Source organism: Thyridium curvatum, assembly GCF_004353045.1.
Source record: "Thyridium curvatum strain D216 chromosome Unknown NODE_22_length_467593_cov_81.276643, whole genome shotgun sequence".
In the NCBI taxonomy this organism is placed as follows: domain Eukaryota; kingdom Fungi; phylum Ascomycota; class Sordariomycetes; order Thyridiales; family Thyridiaceae; genus Thyridium; species Thyridium curvatum.
This window is the reverse complement of record NW_022156777.1, coordinates 295,197-315,274: the sequence shown is the minus strand read 5'-3', so window position 1 is coordinate 315,274 and position 20,078 is coordinate 295,197. Positions and strand designations below refer to the sequence as shown.

Genomic DNA, 20,078 nt, shown 5'->3' with positions numbered 1-20,078 from the left:
CTGCTATTTACTTTACCTAAGTAGGTACTGAGCAAAGAGTCCAGACGGCCACACGGTTTCGCTGCTGTCACAAGAGCGACAGGGGTCACCGATCCAATTTGGTTTCAAGAGCATGATCGACGCCCACGACCACTGGCCCTGGCGCGTCACCACCCCCCGACAGCCGGCACACCTCCTGCAACATTGAACCCCACAAAACCCGTTGAGGAAGACTTGGTTGTGGTGGATTAGGGTTTCCTCTGATGAATCGCGACGAGATTGGCAATCTTTCCTGGCCAGCAAACACGAGCGGTTGGCATCTCAGGACGCAAGGGCTGCCGGGCTACACTAATATATCGGGCTCATTCATGGCGGTCTAGCCTTACCAATACAATGCCCAGCAGGTTCCCATTTAAATTCCGCATTCAGGCCCAGCCCGCAGCACTACCTAAACTAATCAGCGGCCCGCCTCCTGCGACCAAAGGGCTAAGCGCCACCGTGGCGGGCCCCCTCTCTGTACGAATTCTGTTTTCAGGTTAACAAGTTCGTGTTGGCTCTGCTGCACCATCCCCACTCATCACTGTCCTTCTCCCTCAGCTCGGGCGTAGTCAGCCTACGCTATGCGGGATTGCTCACTGGTGCATTTCAGCTCGAGTCTTCTTTATTGAAGCTGCTGAAAGATGTACAATGTGCGCAAGAACATGAGATGTAGTAGGTACTGATGTAGTCTATCTACAGTGATTCTAACAGCCTTCTCCTCCTCCACCCTTTGGCTCTCAACAATCCCAAAACCCTGTCCTTTGAACGCCAGCAGCAACCGGACTGTCAGACGATAGCATATGCAGATGCATAGCTGACGCTCGTCTTATTCACATCATTCACCAGGCTGCTCCTACGATATTGAACAAACGCGAACTTGCCCGTCCCTTTCATTTCCGGAGGCTTGACCTCGTTGCTCTCTGCCTCTTCTGCGTCCGTGGCCACAGCAGCCGCCTTCCCCCACTTGGGCTTGGATGCAAGCTCCTCCAAAGCGGCCATCATGACGCCAATTGGGTGCCGGCCGCAGACCGTGTTCTCAGTAAGGTCTATATTGGCTCTGAACCTGTCGTAGATGCCCGTCTCGATGCTCGCCATGGCCGCCTCGTCAAGATACCTGATTGCCTCATGGATCGGCGGGTCCGTAGGGGCCGGCCCATATTTCGACAGCTTCTGCAGGTCTTCAAGCTCCGGGCTGGTGCAGTACGTGGAGTAGCCAAAGTTGTCGCTGCCCCAGTGGCAAAAATCGCTCGAAATGACAAAGGCATTTGCCGGGTCCCGCAGGTACGGCGCGAGCAGGCGGCCGACACGCTTCTCTGCAGAGGGGCTGCCATCCCCGACCACCATGGGCACGATGGTCGGCCAGGGTCGGCTGTCTCTCCATGTCTGCTCCAGGCGCTTGTAGATGTAGGGCATGTGCATCTCGAGACTGTGCTCCTCCGTGTCATTGAAACGAGGTATGTCGGCGAAGCGACCAGTGGCCCGCAGCTCGTCCATGACGTCTTGGTCGACGACGAGATCACCGAGTGGCGTGGCCCAATGGGCAAACGTGGTGAGAGCGCACCCCGACAAGCCGTAGGTGTGAGAAGGCCCAAGAACAAAGATGCGCTCGGCCTTGCTCAAGTCGAGAGCTTTGTAGGCCCAGGCAGCGCAAGGACCCGAGTAGGAGTAGCCAGCATGTCTGCCGGGGCAATCGCATGAGCTTTCGATCCCCAGAGGCTATCTTTGATTGCAGGCACAACAGGGCATAGAAAGGAACGCAAAAGTGAACGCATGATGCACGAGCAGACTCACGGTGCAATGATCACACGGGCGCCCGGAATGGGCAGACTGCTGCCGTTGATCTTATTAGGGACGTCGTCGAGCCACTTCTCGAGCTGCTTGGAGAGGATGTCGGGATTGGCAGTGTACCAGCTGCCTGCTTTGGCCGCTCTACGGGTGCCGGCAAGCTTGGACTCTTGGGAGGCCATCGGGTACAGTAGATGGGATGGAATTGAGCACAGCCAGCGATACAAGTAAGCTAAATGAATATGTACTCAGGCGAGAGAGATGTTCAGATCACAACGAGCCGGTGCGCGCCTTCAGATGAGATGAGGGGTTCAAGATGGGAGCTGCAGCTGCCGAGCGTGCCTGCCCCGCCGTCATCCGTCATGTGCGTTTCGGGTGTCCAATTGACTTAGCTACATCCTCGTGTGGGTGTACGTACTCCGTACAAGTACTGACATGTTATCATGTGGAGATAACATCATTGGTGAACATTTGATGTTTTGCAGAACATCAATCAATTGATCAACATCCCCATCTCGGGCCTCCGGCCGCCAGGAATGACCACTCATCAGCAGCTTGTAGTCATGCAAAATTTGGAGAATTTCCGCTCATGGTCTGACGACCCCAATCAATCTACGTCTATTCCAGCCCTCAGTTGGGCCTTGTTCCGCGACAGAAACCTGGCTGAGGCCAAACCTAAAGATTTGATTATGGCTTGCAATGATGTTAATTTATTCGGCCAAGATTGATAATCTATCGCCCTAGTATCAGTCTATCCAACCTCCGGGTACTCGTTGAATATTTGGCCTCGGTTCAAGCTCGACCATATGCCAAAAGTCATGGGCGTAGCTCTCACGACACTCGCTCCAAATCAACCGCCAATCATCCGGTTCCGCTCCATACACAAACCCATCCAGCTGCAATGGCGTGCATGCTTTGAGGTAATTTGCTGGCAGAGAAAAGTCACATCTGGATCCTGCTGCTCCGTCGAGCCGATGAAACGTCTCCAGTTCCCTATTGCCATATTGTCTCAGGTCAACATTGCAGCTCTTCAACACGTCCAGCCAGGCCTTGATCGCGTCGTCGCATGCCTTCTTCCACTTCTTCCTCTGCATATTCGAATCCCGGGACAGGCCGCAGAATACGGTCCTGATCAGTGACATCATCGGCGTGCCTGTCCAGTTCGGCCATGGATGTGTTTTCTCCCTGACCCGATTCGGGCATCCGCACTGCACAGTTTCGTCCAAGCTCAGCAGGTCCGCCCGGCCGAGAGCTGTGACTAGCTCGCCGACCAAGGCCGTATATTCAGAGACGTCGTCTTTTGCATTCACAAAACTGTGATACATGTACCGGCTGGTCACCTTCATCCCCAACGCAATCGCCGCGGTTTGCAGGAGCGATAACCCCTCACGCACCGATCGGTCGATGTCATCAGCCTCAATGGGCCCGTTCTGCCGCGTAGCCTGTCGTATCAAGCGAGGCGCCGGTGAGACTGCATACGTGGATGTCGGCCAGCAGCACATACGAGCCGCAAAGAAACGCTGTCGGGCTGGCAGCGTATAGTGGTGCGGGAGAAACTCCTGTTGGAACTTGGGGAACGTTTCCGCTGGCAGGGTCGGGAACATCTTCATCAGGTCGTCATCGCCCAGAACACCCAGATAACTCTCATACGAGTCGAAGAGCGAGAGCATCTGAAGCTGCTCCTCCGGATCCCAGATGAGCCGCATGGCATACCTTCCGTCCATGAACGGTGTGCTGATCTCGGTAAATGGGGTGCTGCCAGAGGACGTAAGAAGTCGTTCGGCTTTGTTTTTGAACCGCCTGAGAGCAAACTTACAACTGGCGACTAGAATCCAAGGCAGTCTCATAGATGCACTTATGGAGGCCAACTTCAAGTAGCTTCTTACAGATGCGTGGCTTGTAAAATCTCAGAGCGTACTATCATGCCATCAGTCACTTCCAGATGAAACCACATGGCAGGCCTGGTAAGTCTTACATGCAATAACGTCCAGCCACTCTCGTCCCTGTCGAACGGTGAAGCCTCACGCTTATCAAACAATTCCAACAATGTCTCCAGATCATCTCGACGAATGCACTGCATTGCCGGAGCCTCGTTGGACACGATGTTGTAGGATCGCAGGTGGACATCCCACCCGGAGAGCGCTCTCCTTGAACCAAACTCCCAGACTTTCTGCGCAAGCCAGGTCGGTGGCTGGAAACTGGCGATCAGGCTGCTCCTGTTTGCTGAGTACTCAAAGACCAGGCGGCCAAAGTATGTCGGCTGGTATGACCGGCGTTTGGTGTTCATCCAGTTCGATATCTGGGATATTGACAGCGTCTTCATGGCCCTGGCCGCATCTGGTTGGTGGTGCTCTTCATCGCCCCCGTTCGTCAACCGCCCGTCCTTGACGGTCTGACCGACTTGCCATTCCTGGAGGAGGATGTTGTTTTGGCGGATGATCTGGTTTGTGTACTTGTTTGTTGCTCTGTCAAACGAGAAATCAGCATGATAATGTCAAGTTCCACATCGTATCTAGGCTTCCATACGCAGTGTAAAGGTTGACTGAAAGTTGTAGCATATCCAAGGCACTCCTCAGTCTCTCTTGCATCCTGTCAAGGTCGTCCTTCCTCATAAGTACTTTCGCAGCCCTCGCCATCTGTCTCGTCTTGCTCTTTGCACCCATGATTCGACCATCCAGCTCCTCCACCATCTCGATCAGCGTTTTCTGGGCTTGCGCGCAGTAGGAGGCACTTTGAGAGGCCAACGACGAGTTCCAACCACCCTCTGGCAGCTCGCTGCTCTTGAACTCACGCTGGATCTCTGCCAACAGGGGCTCAAGCACGGTCATGTCGCTGAGAATGTCGCGGATCTGGTGCGGCACCTGCTCGACTCTGTCCCAAAGACGCTTGAGCTTGACCACGGCGCCTCCGATCTCCGTCGTCATCTGTACCACGGCAATGCCGCTCGCCACAACACCAAGAACCTCGGCCATGCTGAGAATGAGCTCGGGTCACAAGATCAAACGAATCTAGAGAGTAGTTCTGGGTAACAAATTCATTGTTGCGAATTACGCGATCAACAGGAAGCATCCTGTCTTTACATCTTCATTGATTGGGATTGCTCCGCATTTAAGCGCCTGGGAACACTGCTTCCAACAACGAGCTGCGACCTGAGGCCTACGACAGGGGTCTCAAAACCGCCTTGCAATTACCGGCCGGGAGGCCGCATGATGATGGGGCTTAGATGTGAGGCGAGGACGGCTGATTGGATGGCATCACTGACAGGGGTTGCGCACGCACAGAGGGCGCCAACATCATACAAAGAATCAACAACCTGCCCACAGAATTGGCAGCGAAGCAGCTGAAACATGAACAGTGCACAGGGCTAATTTTGGGACACGCTTGAGAGGAAGCAGAAAGTAGAAGCGAACAGAAGGAATCACCACTTAGCTAGTATCTGATTTGCTTTTTCTCCTGTAACTCGTTTTCAACTCCAAAACCTGCTCAGTCATACTGATTAGACGCTTGATTGCCTACCTTTACTATCATTCTAGCTTACTGCCGATCCTGGCCAGAGAAATCCAGCAGTTCGAAACAGAAAGACTCAATGTATAGTGACTAAACGCGAGGCCTCGTCCTATTTGTCTGGACATCTTGAGATAACCGATAAAGTTCCCAGGAATCAACCCGGTGGAAACGGCACTGGATAGCTTTAAGTCATAAAAAACTTTGGGTGTTTCTCCAGGAAGAACTGTCAAATCAACTTAGATAATCCCCCAATAGCAACAAGGTAGTCCCTGAGTCCTCTCCCGAACCAGAATATAGCCCATGGCGGCCCACGTGGGTAAACGAGCAGGTTTACGTTCCCCATTCGCAGCTCTGATTTGCCGGGAGCTATGGAAGCGAGGCCATGGTACCCAACCCGCGTCAGTGGCACGAGTACTAGTATGATGCGCACCTTGGTCTAGAATATCTTCCGAACGCGACTGGTCCGTCCACACTTGCTGGAGTTGTCATGGCATCGGGATCGGTGTCCCGGTCATAATAAATAAACAATCTGTAAGAACTCCAACGCTCTCAACACTTTGGTACGTTTCTTAAGAAGGCGGGGAATTGTAAGTCAACATGATTCATAAACAGAGCACTCCGCTTCTCCTCTGTCCTCTATCATTTTCTCTCCCATCAATATACATACCATCTCACATGTTTCAATAAAAACACACGTGCCCCCTCCCCCAGCAGATTTACGAATCACGATTTACGTCAACGGTTGACAAATTCTTCTCTTCGACATCTGCCTGCAATCCTGACGCTGTTACCATCATGCAATTCATGACATTGGTCATTGTGTGTCTGTTGAGCATAGCGGGGACTTGTCACGCCCAATTCAAGTTCAAAGATTTTCTCGCGGACTTGCGAGGAAATCCTGACCGTCTAGGGCCCACGAAATGCCTTGTAGGTTGCCTGCTCTTCCCCGCCTTCAAACACTTTGCCAAACATGACATTCATGTCTCACGGCCTGCAGAAGCACTGCACCGACTTGGTTCGCATGGCCAGCCACGATCAGCATAGCCTTTGTCATGGCGTGAAACCCGTTCTTGAGTTCAAAATATGCACGAGGCGGGATTGCTCAAGATATGGTCGCAGATGTAAGCAATGCATCCAATGGAGCCTGAACTATCTTCTTCAGTTGGAACTGATTCTCAAAACACAGTTGCGGACTGGTTGGTCAAGAAGCAATGTGAAGAGCAAGCCATTCTCGACGATCTTGAGGCCGAAGAGAGATCCCGAATGACCTTTGATTAATCTGAACTCTGTTAGCAGATAGTTTGGGCAGTACGGGTTGCACGTGTGCGGGACATGACTATGCTTTCTGTTTCTCTATGAGTTATGGCTTTTGCTTCACTCCCTCCGAGACTCAAGGACTGCGGTAGAACTCAATCCAAATACCTCTATATATTCTCCTCTCCCTTTGTTGAGACCAGTACACGTTGATTATCTGGCTAAATCACTGTTGGCATACTCCTGATGCCTCTCTTTGAGGTCTGCCCATCATATTGTGGGTTTTGGACAGTAAGTTCCACTCAAACTGCTACAGTACCGTGCTCCAGCCCGTGGACATATCGAAGCAAGGAATACCATGCGATCCGAGGCTGCCATGAGCGCATATTTCGTTAGCCGTCTTGCTCGTTGAACGATTACTCATGTCTGTGGACTTTAAAAGTGAATTCCTCTGAATAGACGTTGGAGATTGGATGACATTGTGTATGTAGCCCTGCGAACACCAATACAAATCACATAGATTCTCAAACGAGTTCCTCGCACAATATGATTCGACCTGCTCGCTCCGAGTTCGCCGATCCACCAAGACCACAGAAAAAGGCTCAAGATAACAGAACATCTATCTGTTTCACTATCCTGAGTGAAGCCGAACCTGCCCACGTGCATTCAGTCCCACGAGATCACTTGAATCGGGACGCTATGATAGAATGTTCCCGTCTCGCGCATGGCATCCTGCCCCGCCCCCGACCGATCAGAGAGATAAGGAGAGCTTATTCCGATTAACCATGGGCGACTCCCCCCAACTACCGGGCCCCGGCTGTATCTTAAAAATGCGAAATACCGCACCTGTCCACCGAGGCGGATGGCGCTCCAGACTGCTTTGGGGCAACGGTTCCGCCTCGGCCCCACAATGCGACAACGGTCGTCGAAGAAGAAGTGGGAAGCACCTTATCTCGCGTTGACAAGTGGGCGGGGGGGAGATAACCTCCAGGCGTTGACATCAAGTTGCCCTATCTCTCCGTGATAGCTTCATAGCTCACTTGCTGGATGCAGTCTAGTTGCGGAGATCACCAGTGACAGTCGAAGCTGCCGACCTGTCTGATCTGATCCCTTCCACTTGATGCTGATTGCCGATCAATATTGCACTGGCTCCAGGTGTCGTCCGAATAATGAATGCACTAACAACAGTGTTGTCAGTATCTCGGGTTCATAGTCATGATTAGTCACTTATCAAAGATGTGGGAGCAGCCAGAGGACATCAACGACATCAACCTCGGTAAGGAGCGTCTGCTGCCATCGTTCTTCCTGATGGTCTCGGGTACCATGCTTTGGCCATGCTTCGGCCATGCTTACGGTCTGTGTCTCCTGTAACCCACAACCATGTCTCGTACATGTACTACGAGCTAATTCCACTTGCAGACTGGAAACCCCGAAGGAAGACGCGATCCGTCTTCTTATCTGCAACCCCATAGTTCCAGGAGTCTGAACAAAGATTCCGATACGCAGTTACACCGCCTCACTATGCTGCCTGTATCGGCATTGTAACCCCCCACAGCGCAGTCTTCTCTCGCGTAGGACTTCCATTACAGGGATATCTCCGGGGTGATCTGGTCGGAGTGAGGCAATAATGTCTCGTAGACGAGAGCTGTCATGCTGATCCCCCGCCTGCCTCGGGTTCCCCGGCCGAGGAAGGATAGGAAGGATATATAGAGAGGCGGGGGTCTCCTGCTCTTGGTTATGTATCGAGGTTCAGTGTAGCTCTGAGTACCATAGACCACGGGCTAATTGTCTCAGTCATGAAGTTCCTTGCCGGTCTATCCAAGGGCCCAGTTGTCTCTTGTGCCCTCTTGCTCGGTCTCCTCGCTCAAGATGTGGTGGCAGCACCCCAGCCCAAGTCAGACTGGGTCCAGAATGCCAAGAGCAGGAAGAAGATGACTGATATCCTCAACGGGAAAATCCGCCGCGATCTAAACACTACTCTGTGTAGCGAGTCGGCCGCCAGGACTGTCTCTGCTCCTAAGCAGAACGTCTGGGGCGGGTTGACAGACGAGGAAGCTGCTTCTGTCGTGTCGTGGCTCTTTGCCCAGCCGGACCTCAACCTCACCGTCTCCGAGAACGCCACGGAGTGGGACAATACGATGTGAGTGATGTGCCTGCTAACCACAATAGGTTACAGCTGCTGACCATACTATAGTATTCTCGTTGAGAAGCTCGCACCTAACAAGACCGATGCCTTGAAATACATTGATGGCTGTGCGGCACCGCCGGCCAAGTATGCCCATGTGCTCCTGGATCACCGGTCCAGTGTGGATGCCTACTATCAGGACATCAAGGTCGGCCCGCTGCCTCTGGACAATGCCACTGCCAGCTGGGAGCCCTTGGACTACTACCTGACCAAGAAGAACGAAGGCAAGGTCCGGAACTTGGAAGCAGACCATGACAGAATGGTGAGCGAGTGGATCTATCCCATCAGCGCCTCCGTTGCCGACATCACCCTCGACCTATGGAATGCCACCGCCATGGGCCTCGACAACGACACGCTCAGCATCTGGGGCATCGACCCTCTGTGGCAAGATGACGGGCGCATTATCCGCTGGGACACCTTCTGGAATAAGCCCACAGACGGCTTTGACGTGGGCACGCTGCTCCCCCTGGGCCTGTTCTTCATGTCGGATGTCACCGGTCGGGACCCCAGCCAGTGGTCGCTCGAAGGGTGGCTGTACAACGGCATCTTCTACAAGACCACCGAGGAGTTCCGCAAGGCTTACTGGAGCCCCGGCTTCGAGAAGCTCGGCGCCAACGTCGAGGGCGACTGGACGCGTACCGACCAGCAGGGCCCCGTGCTGCCCATGGACGCCTCCTACCCGCCCACCCAGGTCGCGCCGTCGGCCTCGCGCTTCTCGGTGGACTCGGAGCAGCAGTACGTCGAGTGGATGGACTTCAGCTTCTACATCGGCTTCAACCGCGACACCGGCGTCTCCCTACACGACATCCGGTACAAGGGCGAGCGGCTCCTCTACGAGCTCGGCCTGCAGGAGGCGCTGGCGCACTACGCGGGCTTCGACCCCGTGCAGAGCGGCACGTCGTACCTCGACACCTACTACGGCTTCGGGCCGTACGCCTTTGAGCTGGTGCCCGGGTACGACTGCCCCGCGTACGCGACCTACCTCAACTCGTCGTTCTACGTGTCGGAGACGACACACAACCACCTCAACAGCATCTGCCTGTTCGAGTACGACGCCGACTACCCGATGCAGCGGCACAGCACGAGCAAGTACGTCTCGGTGACCAAGAACACGTACTTTACGCTGCGGTCCGTGTCGACGGTGGGCAACTACGACTACATGTTCAGCTACACCTTCTCCATGGACGGCTCGGTGGCGGTCGAGGTGCGCGCGTCGGGCTACATCCAGTCGGCCTACTTCGCCAAGAACCAGGACTACGGTTTCCAGATCCACGACGCGCTGAGCGGCAGCATGCACGACCACGTGCTCAACTTCAAGGCCGACTTTGACATCCTGGGCACGGCCAACACGGTGCAGCTCATGAAGAACGTGCCGGCGCAAAAGGTCTACCCGTGGTCGGGCGGCAAGGCCCGCAACACCATGACGCTGGAGCGGTCGTTCGTCGAGAGCGAGGACCAGGGCCGGTTCAACTGGGCGGAGAACAGCGCGACGCAGGTCATCGTCGTCAACCAGGACGCCAAGAACCAGTACGGCGAGTACCGCGGCTACCGCGTGCTGCCGTACACGGGGCTGTGCCATCTGACGGTCAAGGACTCGAGCAACCTGGCTAACGCGGCGCGGTGGGCCGAGTACGACATCCAGGTCACGAAGCAGAAGGACACGGAGCCGCGGTCGGCGCACGCGTACAACTCGCAGGACGTGCACGACCCGCCCGTCAACTTTGACAAGTTCTTTGACGGGGAGAGCCTCGTGCAAGAAGACCTTGTCATGTGGCTCAACCTCGGAATGCGTGAGTCTTTTCTTTTTGATCATTCGTGTGAAGTCAACTCAGAGTAGACTAACAAGGGACCATGTATAGATCATGTTCCTCACACCGGAGACCTGCCCAACACCGTCTTCACTACGGCCCATTCCGGCTTCCAGTTCATGCCGAGCAACTACTTCAGCATGGACCAGAGCCGGCAGACGGTCAACATGGTGCGCATAGAGTACGGAGGGGGCAACGCATCGACAGTCGAGACGTTTGGACAGAAGGATGATACGTGCGCGCTCAACTTCACGCCCGTGGAGCCCGACCTGGTCGGGTACAAAGGCGACGTGGTGATCCGAAAGTTTCCGTTTGATCCCAACGACCCGTTCTTCGAGACGGATTCGATCTAGATGAGTGCTCAGAGCGCGATAGCATAGACAGCCAGTTGAACACGACATGTGTTGTATAGATTTCGTGTGACTCGAGACACAACATATCAGACCAAACATGTCCCTATCCTTGCGTAAACCCGATAGGTTCATTGATGATCCCATGGGATGAAAGGATGGGTGTGTCACATATTGTGTAATCCTTGCGGCGCGAGGTAGTATCGAGACGGACATAGCCCGGTCATTGTCCTATATCGCCGCCGCATCTACCCGCCTCTCTGGTGCGATCCCTGGATCCCGGACCGATACCAGACGAGCAACCATCTCGCAGGGACAGGTTGATGATTGGCCAGCTCGGCGATGGAATGGGAAAGAAAAAAGGGAAGACTCCCTATGTAACTCCGTAGAAGATGCACCATGGGGCAGACGTGGGGCCTCCAGACCCTTGACACGGCGGACAAGAAAGCGCTATGATGCTTAGCCTGTGGGGAGAGAGAGGTGGAGAGAGAGAGGTGGAGAGAGAGAGAGGAGAGAGGAGAGAGCTGTGTGTTCCCGGCCCCCATTTCCGTGGACAAATCCCACCCTCCGGAAAGGGCCTCGTCCGGGACCTGTCGACATGTTTGCGTGCCCCAGTTGTGCACATTTTATGCAGCCGCCCGATGCGACCTGGTTGCCGCAACGCCGACCCTTCTCCCCTCTCCCTCCACTCTCGTCCCTTATTACTCCGTATTTTACTCCGTCCTCCAATTTGGAGAAGCTAAGCCTACGATTTCCCCGCCTACCTCTGGTCCAATGTCCTATCCTGTCCTGTCCTTGAAGGTACTTGTAAAGGGCCAAGGGCATCATCGTGAGCTAAGATGAGCCGTTTTATATACCCTCTCCATAATAGTCAATGTTCGTCTGAAGTGAGGCCTTGACTGCACGCACCGCAAGTGGATATGCTGCTCCCACGGACGGTCTACCAAGTCCGTCCCGATACAGCGGCTGCGGTCCATCTTCCATGCTCAGTTTACCATTTTTCACGACCAGGATTGGGGAAAAGGGCCCCTCTCCGCGGACTTGATCCTTGCACCTTGCAGCCATCCAACATTAGCAACCCGAGTTCCGTTACGAGGCGGCTCAGACGGACGCTTCCTCCCAGCTTAATTCCGATCGCATCCTTTAATTTTTTTTTTACCTTCTCGAACAAGCCAAGTCGTCCCTTTGCTTCGGGATCTGACTTCATTCTCTTTCTACCGGGCATTCTCTCTTTCTCTTTCTCTCTTGTTCTCAGTGCCCTCTCTTTGGAAAGCCTCCCTGTTTCTCTCCTTGTCTTCTCTTCTCTTCTTGCCCACCCCTTCCTCGACCACAAGCTGGCCAACAGCGCTAGGGCATCAGTTCACCTAAGGTATCTCAGCGCTGCCCAGACCAAGACAGACATCGCCAAGAAACGAGGCGCTTCCCAGCTGTAGAGCTTGACAGCCGCCACAGACAGGGACCCCCTTTTTCCCGGACCACCATTCGCGGCGTGCATGCACCTTGTCCCTCGGGTCGAGGACTTAAAGGTGATATATAGGTGGTGCGAGTAATTTATTCTTTATTTCCCAGGTAAAAGTGTTGAGAGTCTCTTTTTTCCGCACAAAACGGTTTGTTTCATTTCGGCCGGGGTGGTGCGATTGGTGGCTACCCCGCGATGCCTGAACTGCTTAGCTCTTCCGTCGCCGCGATCGGCAGTCTGACAGGATGCGATACCCGGTTCCGGGGCAAGAGGCTACTAGTTCGCGTTGCGCAGAAACACGCCGCACAATGCCAAGGCATTTATTTGGGCTGGATCTGACACCTCGGAGGAGAATGCGCGGCTAACCATTTCCACCCACGATGCAGTCCGGGGAAGGGCAGCAGCTCCGATGGCGCCGAACACGGCGGCGTCCTCGGACCAGCACAGCCAGGCCACGACGGCGGCGCAAACCCACGACGAGGCGCACGAGCAGCAAGAACACCACCTGGATGCCCACGACGTCGAAAAGGAGCTCGAGCGCCAGCGCCACATCATCGAGCAGGCCGCCGCCGAGGGTCACGATGCCGACATCCCCTCCGACATTGGCTACGTGCTCGACGACAAGGGCGAGGCGCGCCGCAGGAAGTCGATCGCCGACCAGCGGGAGCTGCACCTGATCCGGACCCGCAGCCGGCACTCGCAGAGCCGCGACGTCGAAAAGGGGCCGGGCGAGGGCGGCGAGGGCAGCGACGACAAGACGGTCGGGGAGGTAGGCGAGGAGGAGACGGACCCCAACGTCGTCTGGTGGGACGGCCCGGACGACCCGCAGAACCCGTACAACTGGCCGACGTGGAGGAAGAGCCTCAATGTTGGACTGATCAGCGCGCTCACGCTCCTCACCCCATTGGCTTCGTGTGCGTATCCGTATACCCTTTCCCGGTGCTCTGAGCCTTTGTGTGTATGCTGGATGCGATGAACTGATTCCAGCGTAGCAATGCTTGCCCCCGGCGTTCCCCAGATCATGAAAGAGTTTGGAAACGACAGCCCTGAATTGGCCGCCTTTGTGGTGTCGGTCTATATCCTGGGAGTAAGTATCGTGAGAATGCAAGCACAGGGATAGAATAAAGAGTATACTAGAGACCACATTACTAACATGACCAAAAACACAACAGTTCGCCTTCGGCCCCCTCCTCATGGCCCCGCTGTCCGAGATCTACGGCCGCACCATCATCTACCACGGCTGCAACCTCGGCTTCGTGGCCTTCCTGATCGGCTGCGCCAAGGCGCCCAGCCTCGACTCGCTCATCGTCTTCCGCTTCTTCTGCGGCGTCTTCGGCGCCTGCCCGCTGGCCAACGGCGGCGGCACCATCGCCGACATGGTCGAGCCGCAGCAGCGCGCGGGCGCCATGGCCCTCTTCACCATCGGCCCGCTGCTGGGCCCCATCATCGGCCCCATCGCGGGCGGGTTCCTGAGCTCGGCCAAGGGCTGGCGGTGGATCTTCTGGCTCATCGCCATCGTGGGCGGCTTCCTGGCCGCCGTCATGCTCGTCTTCCTGCCCGAGACGTACGCGCCCGTCATCCTGCAGCGCAAGGTCGACCGCCTCCGCCGCGAGACGGGCAACGACCTGCTGCGCAGCAAGCTCGACATCGGGCTCAGCCCGCGCGACTACTTCAGCCGCGGCATCGTGCGCCCGCTCAAGCTGCTCTTCCTGTCGCCCATCGTCATGGCCATGTCGCTCTACATCGCCGTCGTCTACGGCTACCTGTACATCATGTTCACCTCCATCACCACCGTCTTCGAGCAGTACTACGGCTTCAGCTCCAACATCGTCGGCCTCGTCTTCCTCGGGCTCGGCGTCGGCAACATGATCGGCCTGACCTACTTCACCGCCACCTCGGACCGCTACATCAAGAAGAAGGCCGCGCAGGAGGGCCGCGGGTTCAAGCCCGAGTACCGCCTCAAGCCGCTGCCCATCGGCGCCGTGCTGTTCCCCATCGGCTTCTTCATCTACGGCTGGACGGCGCAGTACCACGTGCACTGGATCGTGCCTATCCTGAGCCACGTCATCATCGGCGCTGCGAACCTCATGTGAGTTTTTCTCGAGATCCCAAGAGTGAAATGAGAAGAAAATATGCATGCATGCTGACACCTTTTGAACTTGTAGCATCTTTATGGCACTGCAGATGTATCTCGTCGACGCGTTCAACATTTACGCCGCCAGTGCCCTTGCCGCCAGCACTGTCGTCAGGTCGATCTTTGGCGCAGTGCTGCCCCTGGCCGGACTGAGGTATGTTTTGCTACTTGTGCAAATTGGAGACCGTGAAAATTGATTCGAGATGCTGCAGGATGTACGCCAAGCTAGGTATGGGATGGGGCAACAGCACCCTGGGCTTCATTGCCTTCGCCATGGTGCCTCTGGGACCGCTGTTTCTGAAGTACGGAGAGCGGCTGCGGACCAAGTTCGAGATGAAGGATCTGTAGGGAGATCTCTAGGGGACGGGGAGAAAGTGACCGTGTGGATGTTGCATCATGGGCATAAAGCAAGCATGGATGGATAGATGGAAAATTTCTCGATACCTTGTTGCATACATCGGGTGTTCTGGTGATAGAGTACATACATATGTCATTTTAATGGAGGCCAATTTCTGCTCAGGCATTATGATTTCTCTCGACTCGACATTATGAGCTTTTGCATTGTATTGCATATGAAACAAGAAATATTTGCTCGTTTTCAATGGTAGATAGAACAAGGCTTTTCAAGTCAGATAAAGCTTGTTCAGTATTGGCGAGGCTCTGTAAAGGCCCAATAAGCGAGTTGCAAGGATGGAACCCATGTGCCTACCAGCCAGGGATTCAACATCAAACTCAACCCATCAAAACGTGTATTGCACGGGAGGGTTGCATTCTCGCATTGAGGGATTTTTCTTTTCTTTTTTTTTGCACAAATGGCCTGCAATCTTTCCCGCGTGTGGCAGCTCTTCGATGCAACAAGCTAGGATAGGTATGTCTCGGGCCGCTGCTTCTCAACAAAACTTCAGCTGCAGGCCGGTTGCCTCACTGACACAAGCTGATTGGTTGAAATAAAGCCAATAATGAGTGCTGCCAAGAACAAGGCAAAAGAAAAAGAAAGAAAGGACAGAAAGAAGCAAGTACACCTTGCAGCTGCCTGTCCCAAAACAAAAGTCGGGCCCGAGTCAGGCCTAGCTGGAGGTGACATGTCAAAAAATGGCGAGGCTGGGAAGACGATCGTCTCTTCGGAGTAAATACGACGACGGCACAGCGACCGCTAACAGCCCTGGCGCCAGCCCTGTCGAGGCCGTCCCTCCCAAAAGCAGCCCGGCACAGGATCCCGCAAGCCGCTAGTCCTGAAAGGCCCAAAAAATGCCCCGAGTAGTTGCACCACCACCCCACTAAATAAGCTGGGAGCGCGAGGCTAAAAGCTGAGAGCTTCCAGGCACAATGACGCAGCCAGCCCAATCTAACGAGTCAGTGTGTGCGAGGCCAACAGGTAGTTACTGTGTGCGCCCTCCCTCCTCACCTTTCCTCACACCCCCCAGCCACATAGGGCGCGGACCATCCAAGGGAGCACCGAGTGAGGTACTGGCAGCAGCAGCAGCTCCTGGGAGGATGGGCGGTGTCGTACCACACACCATCGATGTGGGATCCAAGTCGAGGAAAACCCTGTTTCCTGACCAAGGTTCGAAGGAAGAGGGCAAGCTTTTAAATACCCCTGGTGTCCTGTCCCGGGCGGCGCGCCATTGACTCTGCTCTTCTCCTCTGTCACGTTTTTTTGCTCGTCCTCCCGCCCATCCCTTTGGCCCACGCACGCGACCTTATGTGCTCGCCATACAATACTCTGGACCAGGTGTCACAAACATTAGAAAATATTCCTTCCCTCCCACCCAATTGAGGAGCTTATCACTTACACACACACCAAATCAACACACACACACACACACATACACAGACACAGACACACACACACAAATCAACACATACACCTCCACAATGGCCAACCAAGCTCAAGATGTCCAGACCTCTCAGCCTGCTCCCCTCGAGGACGTGTCCCAGCAGAACGGCGAAGGCGTCAAGTCCAACGTCACCCACCCGCCCCCAGAGGACGTCATCGACCTGACCACCAGCGAGACCGCGACGCCCCAGCCGCCCCAGAAGGACGCCGCCGAGCACACCAACGGCGAGAAGGCCGAGACCAACGGCGCCGCCGAGACCAACGGTACAGCTGGGACCGCCGAGGAGGAGCCGACCGCCGCTGCTGAGGACGCAGCAGACAAGTCTGAGGAGGCACCGGCCGCCGAGCCCGCCACCGAGGCCAAGGGCGAGGAGCCTGCCAAGGCGGAGGGCGAAGAGGCTGAGCCCCGCGGCACCAAGCGCGGAGGCGACGAGGAGGGCGAGAACGGCACCGCGGCCAAGAAGCAGGTCCTCGAGTCCGGCGAGGCCAAGAAGGTCGCCGGCGAGAGTGACAAGGCCGAGCCCGAGGCCGAGGACGTCGACGCTCCCCAGGAGAAGTCGTCCGAGGCCCCCGTGGCGGAGGTCGATGCCCCTGCTGCGGCTCCTGAGGAGCAGGCTGCGGCTTGAAGAACGGAACGGGCCTGCTATACTGTGTCGTCAATAGATACTTGAAAGGGGTTGCGGGTTAGACTGGCGTCAAGGTTTTGGAGCCGGAACAAGCAGTGTCGGGTTTGGGTATGGTTGGGGTGAATGAAGTGTGCCACGGATCAGGACAACCAGCTGGCGCATATGAGGATTGCTTCTTTTCGTTCGCGAAGGAGAGGATTGGAGAATCGGTTTAAAATATTCGAAAGTTATGGCGTATATGCACAAAATACACAATGCTATCTTGGACAAATTGGTGCGCTGAACGTGAATGGTGTGTGTTGATTGACCAGTGACTGAGGCAAGATGGGGTTCCTGCTGATCTCAGAGCGTCGAGCCTCTAACCTTAGAAGCCAATTCGGAAGATTGAGATTGTCGCTGACCCCACGATCTGTCACCCATGACGAACTTGTGTGTTTGGCTCAGTGTCTTCGTCTTCATCACGAGAAGCGGGGGAAGCTACTCGTCTGAGGATGATGCCACGCGCCAGAGCAGCACCCATGAAGCTTCAAGCTTGTACCCAACTGGGTGCTGGTCTTGGGTCTGCTGCTGTCGCCTGATGGAGAACCAAAGTGAGGGCCATTGAGCTCATTCCTCAAACCTTGCTGCGGCAGGCTAGTCGTGGATCGCGTGGACCTGCATTTCCCCAGACCCGAGTCCAGACTTTCGCGGCGCATGGGCCTTTCCTTGGATCGACCGTAGGGCTCGAGAAGCGACCGGGCCCTCACCTCACCCTACCCTGCAGATACTTGATGTCTTCGAGTCGGCGGGTCAGGCAAACAAACTTGCTCTCCACCATCCTCGAATCGATGGCCCGGTGTCGTCAAGTTCTGCTCCTCTGCCTTCGCCGCATGTATGTTGCAACAGCTCCAGAACTTCTGTGATTGAATTGCTTAGTTAGATCTTTTGATGTCTTATCGCATTGGCTATGCTGCATGCGATGCTGGCTCTCAAGCGCGTTGTCGAACCTGTGGGGTCGAAGAGGTGACGTTGGAATAGAATGGCCTGGAACCGATCAACCGGGAGAACCCCCACCACGCAGGACAACGCCCTTGTCACCAATGTAACCCGGATCAGAGCAGCATCCATGCAGGGCGCAAATCCGAACTCCGGATAAAGATCGATCTGTTATTTTTTGACACTTGATTATTTAAACAGCAAGGCGTCCCTGCTCTCCAGGCCCGCCCCGATTCGTTTCGAAGGTCGGGTATCTTAGTAGTCCTCCGGCCCACGCGCGGCTCCGACCATGACAAAGGAAATTTCTACGTCTCTCGACCGAGACCCGGTGGCCTGTCCTGATTCCCGTCAATTTATACACTTCACCTCTCGCGCCGCTTCTTGGCTCCTTGCTTTCGCCTTTGTTGTGTCGACGTCGCCCAAGACACCGCTCAGTTCTTGGGGGGCGGAGACTGGGGCTGGGCCTGTGGCGGCGGCATCTGCATCGAGGGCTGCGAGACGTAGCCCTGGGCGATCGGGCCCTGGGAGGTGCGGGCGACGACTTCCTTCTCCTGCTGGATGAGGGCGCAGCACGGGCACCTACACTCGACCGGTCAGCTTCTGGCTCGGAGCCTCTGCCTACGAAAGGGGATACGTACCAGTAGGTGGTGCAGCAGTCGCCGAAGCCGCTGCCGTCGATGCCGAACCGTTCCCTGATCTCGGACCGCTTCATCATGGCGTAGCTGTGAGAACCGAGTCAGCAATGGCAATGTCTTGGGGGGACGGACAGAAGAGAGGGAAACTCACATCCAGCCGCAACCGGTGAAGTACGAGATACCGCACATCAACATGCAGTCGGTGTTGATGGACTCGTAGTTCTGCATGGTAGGGTCGCGCATACGCTCAGCGGTGCGACCGAGGACTGCGGAATCGCGGTTCATGTCAGCTTGGTCGTCATGGATGGCCCGGAGCTCCGGGTTGACGGAGCCGCGGCCGCGAGACGTCAGACTTACGCAGGCATGGCAGGAAGGTGCCGAGCAGGCAGTTCTCGCAGGGGCTGCAGTCGCACAGGTTGCTCTGCCACTCCTGGCTGTGGACGTTGGCGCCCTGGGCGTACTGCGGCTGCATGTCGCGCTGGCTCTGGTACTGGGCCGGCTGCTGCATCGAGTACTGGGTCGACGGGTGGTGCAGGATCTGGTCCTGGGGCGTGGGATACATGTGCTGCTGCTGCACGGGCTGCTGCTGCTGCTGCTCAGGATAGCCCTGCGCCGGGAACGACTGCTGGGGTTGCTGCTGGAACTGGGGAGGAGGCGTGTAGGGCGACTGCTGCACAGGAGGCGACTGTGCGGCGTGCTGCTGATACTGCTGCTGCTGCTGCTGCTGCTGCTGGTAATCCATCTTGGCGGCTGTAGTGTCTCTCTCGCACTCTGCTAGTTATTTATCGGCGGTTGGTCAAAGGTATATGATGGTGGTCTGGCTGTATGTGTAAATGACTGACAGCCAAAGTCAAGAGAAGCCAAACAAAGACTACACGCGTTCTCCGTGGCAATGAGGTCGAATTCGTCTCGTCTTGGCACAGCACAAGGTGAAATGCTCAAGAAACTGCGAAAGAGAGAACGAGAGTGAGATTGAGAGCTCAATCTGAGCGGATGGACGGGAATTTTTGTCTTTGACTCGGCATGGGCCCATTGGCAGGCATGGGGGCACATGGAAATGATCCTCCAGCCCTGTATTGCCTGCCTAATAAGAGTACCCCGTAAGAGGTACCAAAGTCCTCCCGACCCTTACTACCTAAGCTACCTAAGCTGACCGGCACTTTTAGGCTCAGAACAGAGCTGCGGCCAGCGAAGCCAAGCCCGCCGATCCCTCATTTCGTGCTGGGGGGAGGCCCTTGTTGTGCGACATGACTCTTGACGGACAGGCACATGCAGTGTTACGATGCGACCTGCAAACTCGACTGTTCTCGGTCTCGCATACTCCGTACATGCAGCGCGCATACAATGGAATTGACGGGCACGGCTTGAGGAGAACACTCCCTTTAGTCGTTCACAACATCATGCCAAAACAATGCTCATGCCACAACCTTCTTCTGGGCAGCAAGGTAGGTACCTGTCGGAAGAGCTTGGGGACGAATCGAGAGTGATGAGCAGCCACCATTCCT

General features: G+C 55.5%; 6 protein-coding genes across 6 annotated transcripts; 3 read left to right on the top strand and 3 right to left on the bottom strand.

The window, feature by feature from the left end:
- Nucleotides 1–804: 804 nt before the first annotated feature.
- On the bottom strand, nucleotides 805–1,985 carry E0L32_004611 (uncharacterized protein; the record flags this gene model as incomplete). The annotated part of the gene is made up of 2 exons (XM_031139041.1): nucleotides 805–1,696; nucleotides 1,810–1,985. The coding sequence occupies 2 exons, from the start codon at nucleotides 1,983–1,985 to the stop codon at nucleotides 805–807; spliced, it is 1,068 nt and encodes a 355-aa protein (XP_030997045.1).
- An 832-nt stretch (nucleotides 1,986–2,817) lies between these two features.
- E0L32_004610 (uncharacterized protein) lies at nucleotides 2,818–4,775 on the bottom strand (the record flags this gene model as incomplete). Its single annotated transcript, XM_031139040.1, has 5 exons — nucleotides 2,818–3,011; nucleotides 3,308–3,558; nucleotides 3,620–3,720; nucleotides 3,779–4,268; nucleotides 4,330–4,775. 5 exons carry the CDS (start codon nucleotides 4,773–4,775, stop codon nucleotides 2,818–2,820), a joined length of 1,482 nt encoding a protein of 493 aa, XP_030997044.1.
- A 3,025-nt stretch (nucleotides 4,776–7,800) lies between these two features.
- Nucleotides 7,801–10,910, top strand: E0L32_004609 (uncharacterized protein; the record flags this gene model as incomplete). The annotated part of the gene is made up of 4 exons (XM_031139039.1): nucleotides 7,801–7,918; nucleotides 8,359–8,704; nucleotides 8,759–10,539; nucleotides 10,609–10,910. The coding sequence occupies 4 exons, from the start codon at nucleotides 7,801–7,803 to the stop codon at nucleotides 10,908–10,910; spliced, it is 2,547 nt and encodes an 848-aa protein (XP_030997043.1).
- A 1,865-nt stretch (nucleotides 10,911–12,775) lies between these two features.
- Nucleotides 12,776–14,848, top strand: E0L32_004608 (uncharacterized protein; the record flags this gene model as incomplete). The annotated part of the gene is made up of 5 exons (XM_031139038.1): nucleotides 12,776–13,280; nucleotides 13,359–13,453; nucleotides 13,539–14,455; nucleotides 14,532–14,654; nucleotides 14,713–14,848. The coding sequence occupies 5 exons, from the start codon at nucleotides 12,776–12,778 to the stop codon at nucleotides 14,846–14,848; spliced, it is 1,776 nt and encodes a 591-aa protein (XP_030997042.1).
- Nucleotides 14,849–16,375: 1,527 nt separating this feature from the next.
- Nucleotides 16,376–16,963, top strand: E0L32_004607 (uncharacterized protein; the record flags this gene model as incomplete). The annotated part of the gene is made up of 1 exon (XM_031139037.1): nucleotides 16,376–16,963. One exon carries the CDS (start codon nucleotides 16,376–16,378, stop codon nucleotides 16,961–16,963), a length of 588 nt encoding a protein of 195 aa, XP_030997041.1.
- Nucleotides 16,964–18,369: 1,406 nt separating this feature from the next.
- E0L32_004606 (uncharacterized protein) lies at nucleotides 18,370–19,315 on the bottom strand (the record flags this gene model as incomplete). Its single annotated transcript, XM_031139035.1, has 4 exons — nucleotides 18,370–18,517; nucleotides 18,577–18,660; nucleotides 18,725–18,839; nucleotides 18,931–19,315. 4 exons carry the CDS (start codon nucleotides 19,313–19,315, stop codon nucleotides 18,370–18,372), a joined length of 732 nt encoding a protein of 243 aa, XP_030997040.1.
- Between the last annotated feature and the right edge of the window lie 763 nt (nucleotides 19,316–20,078).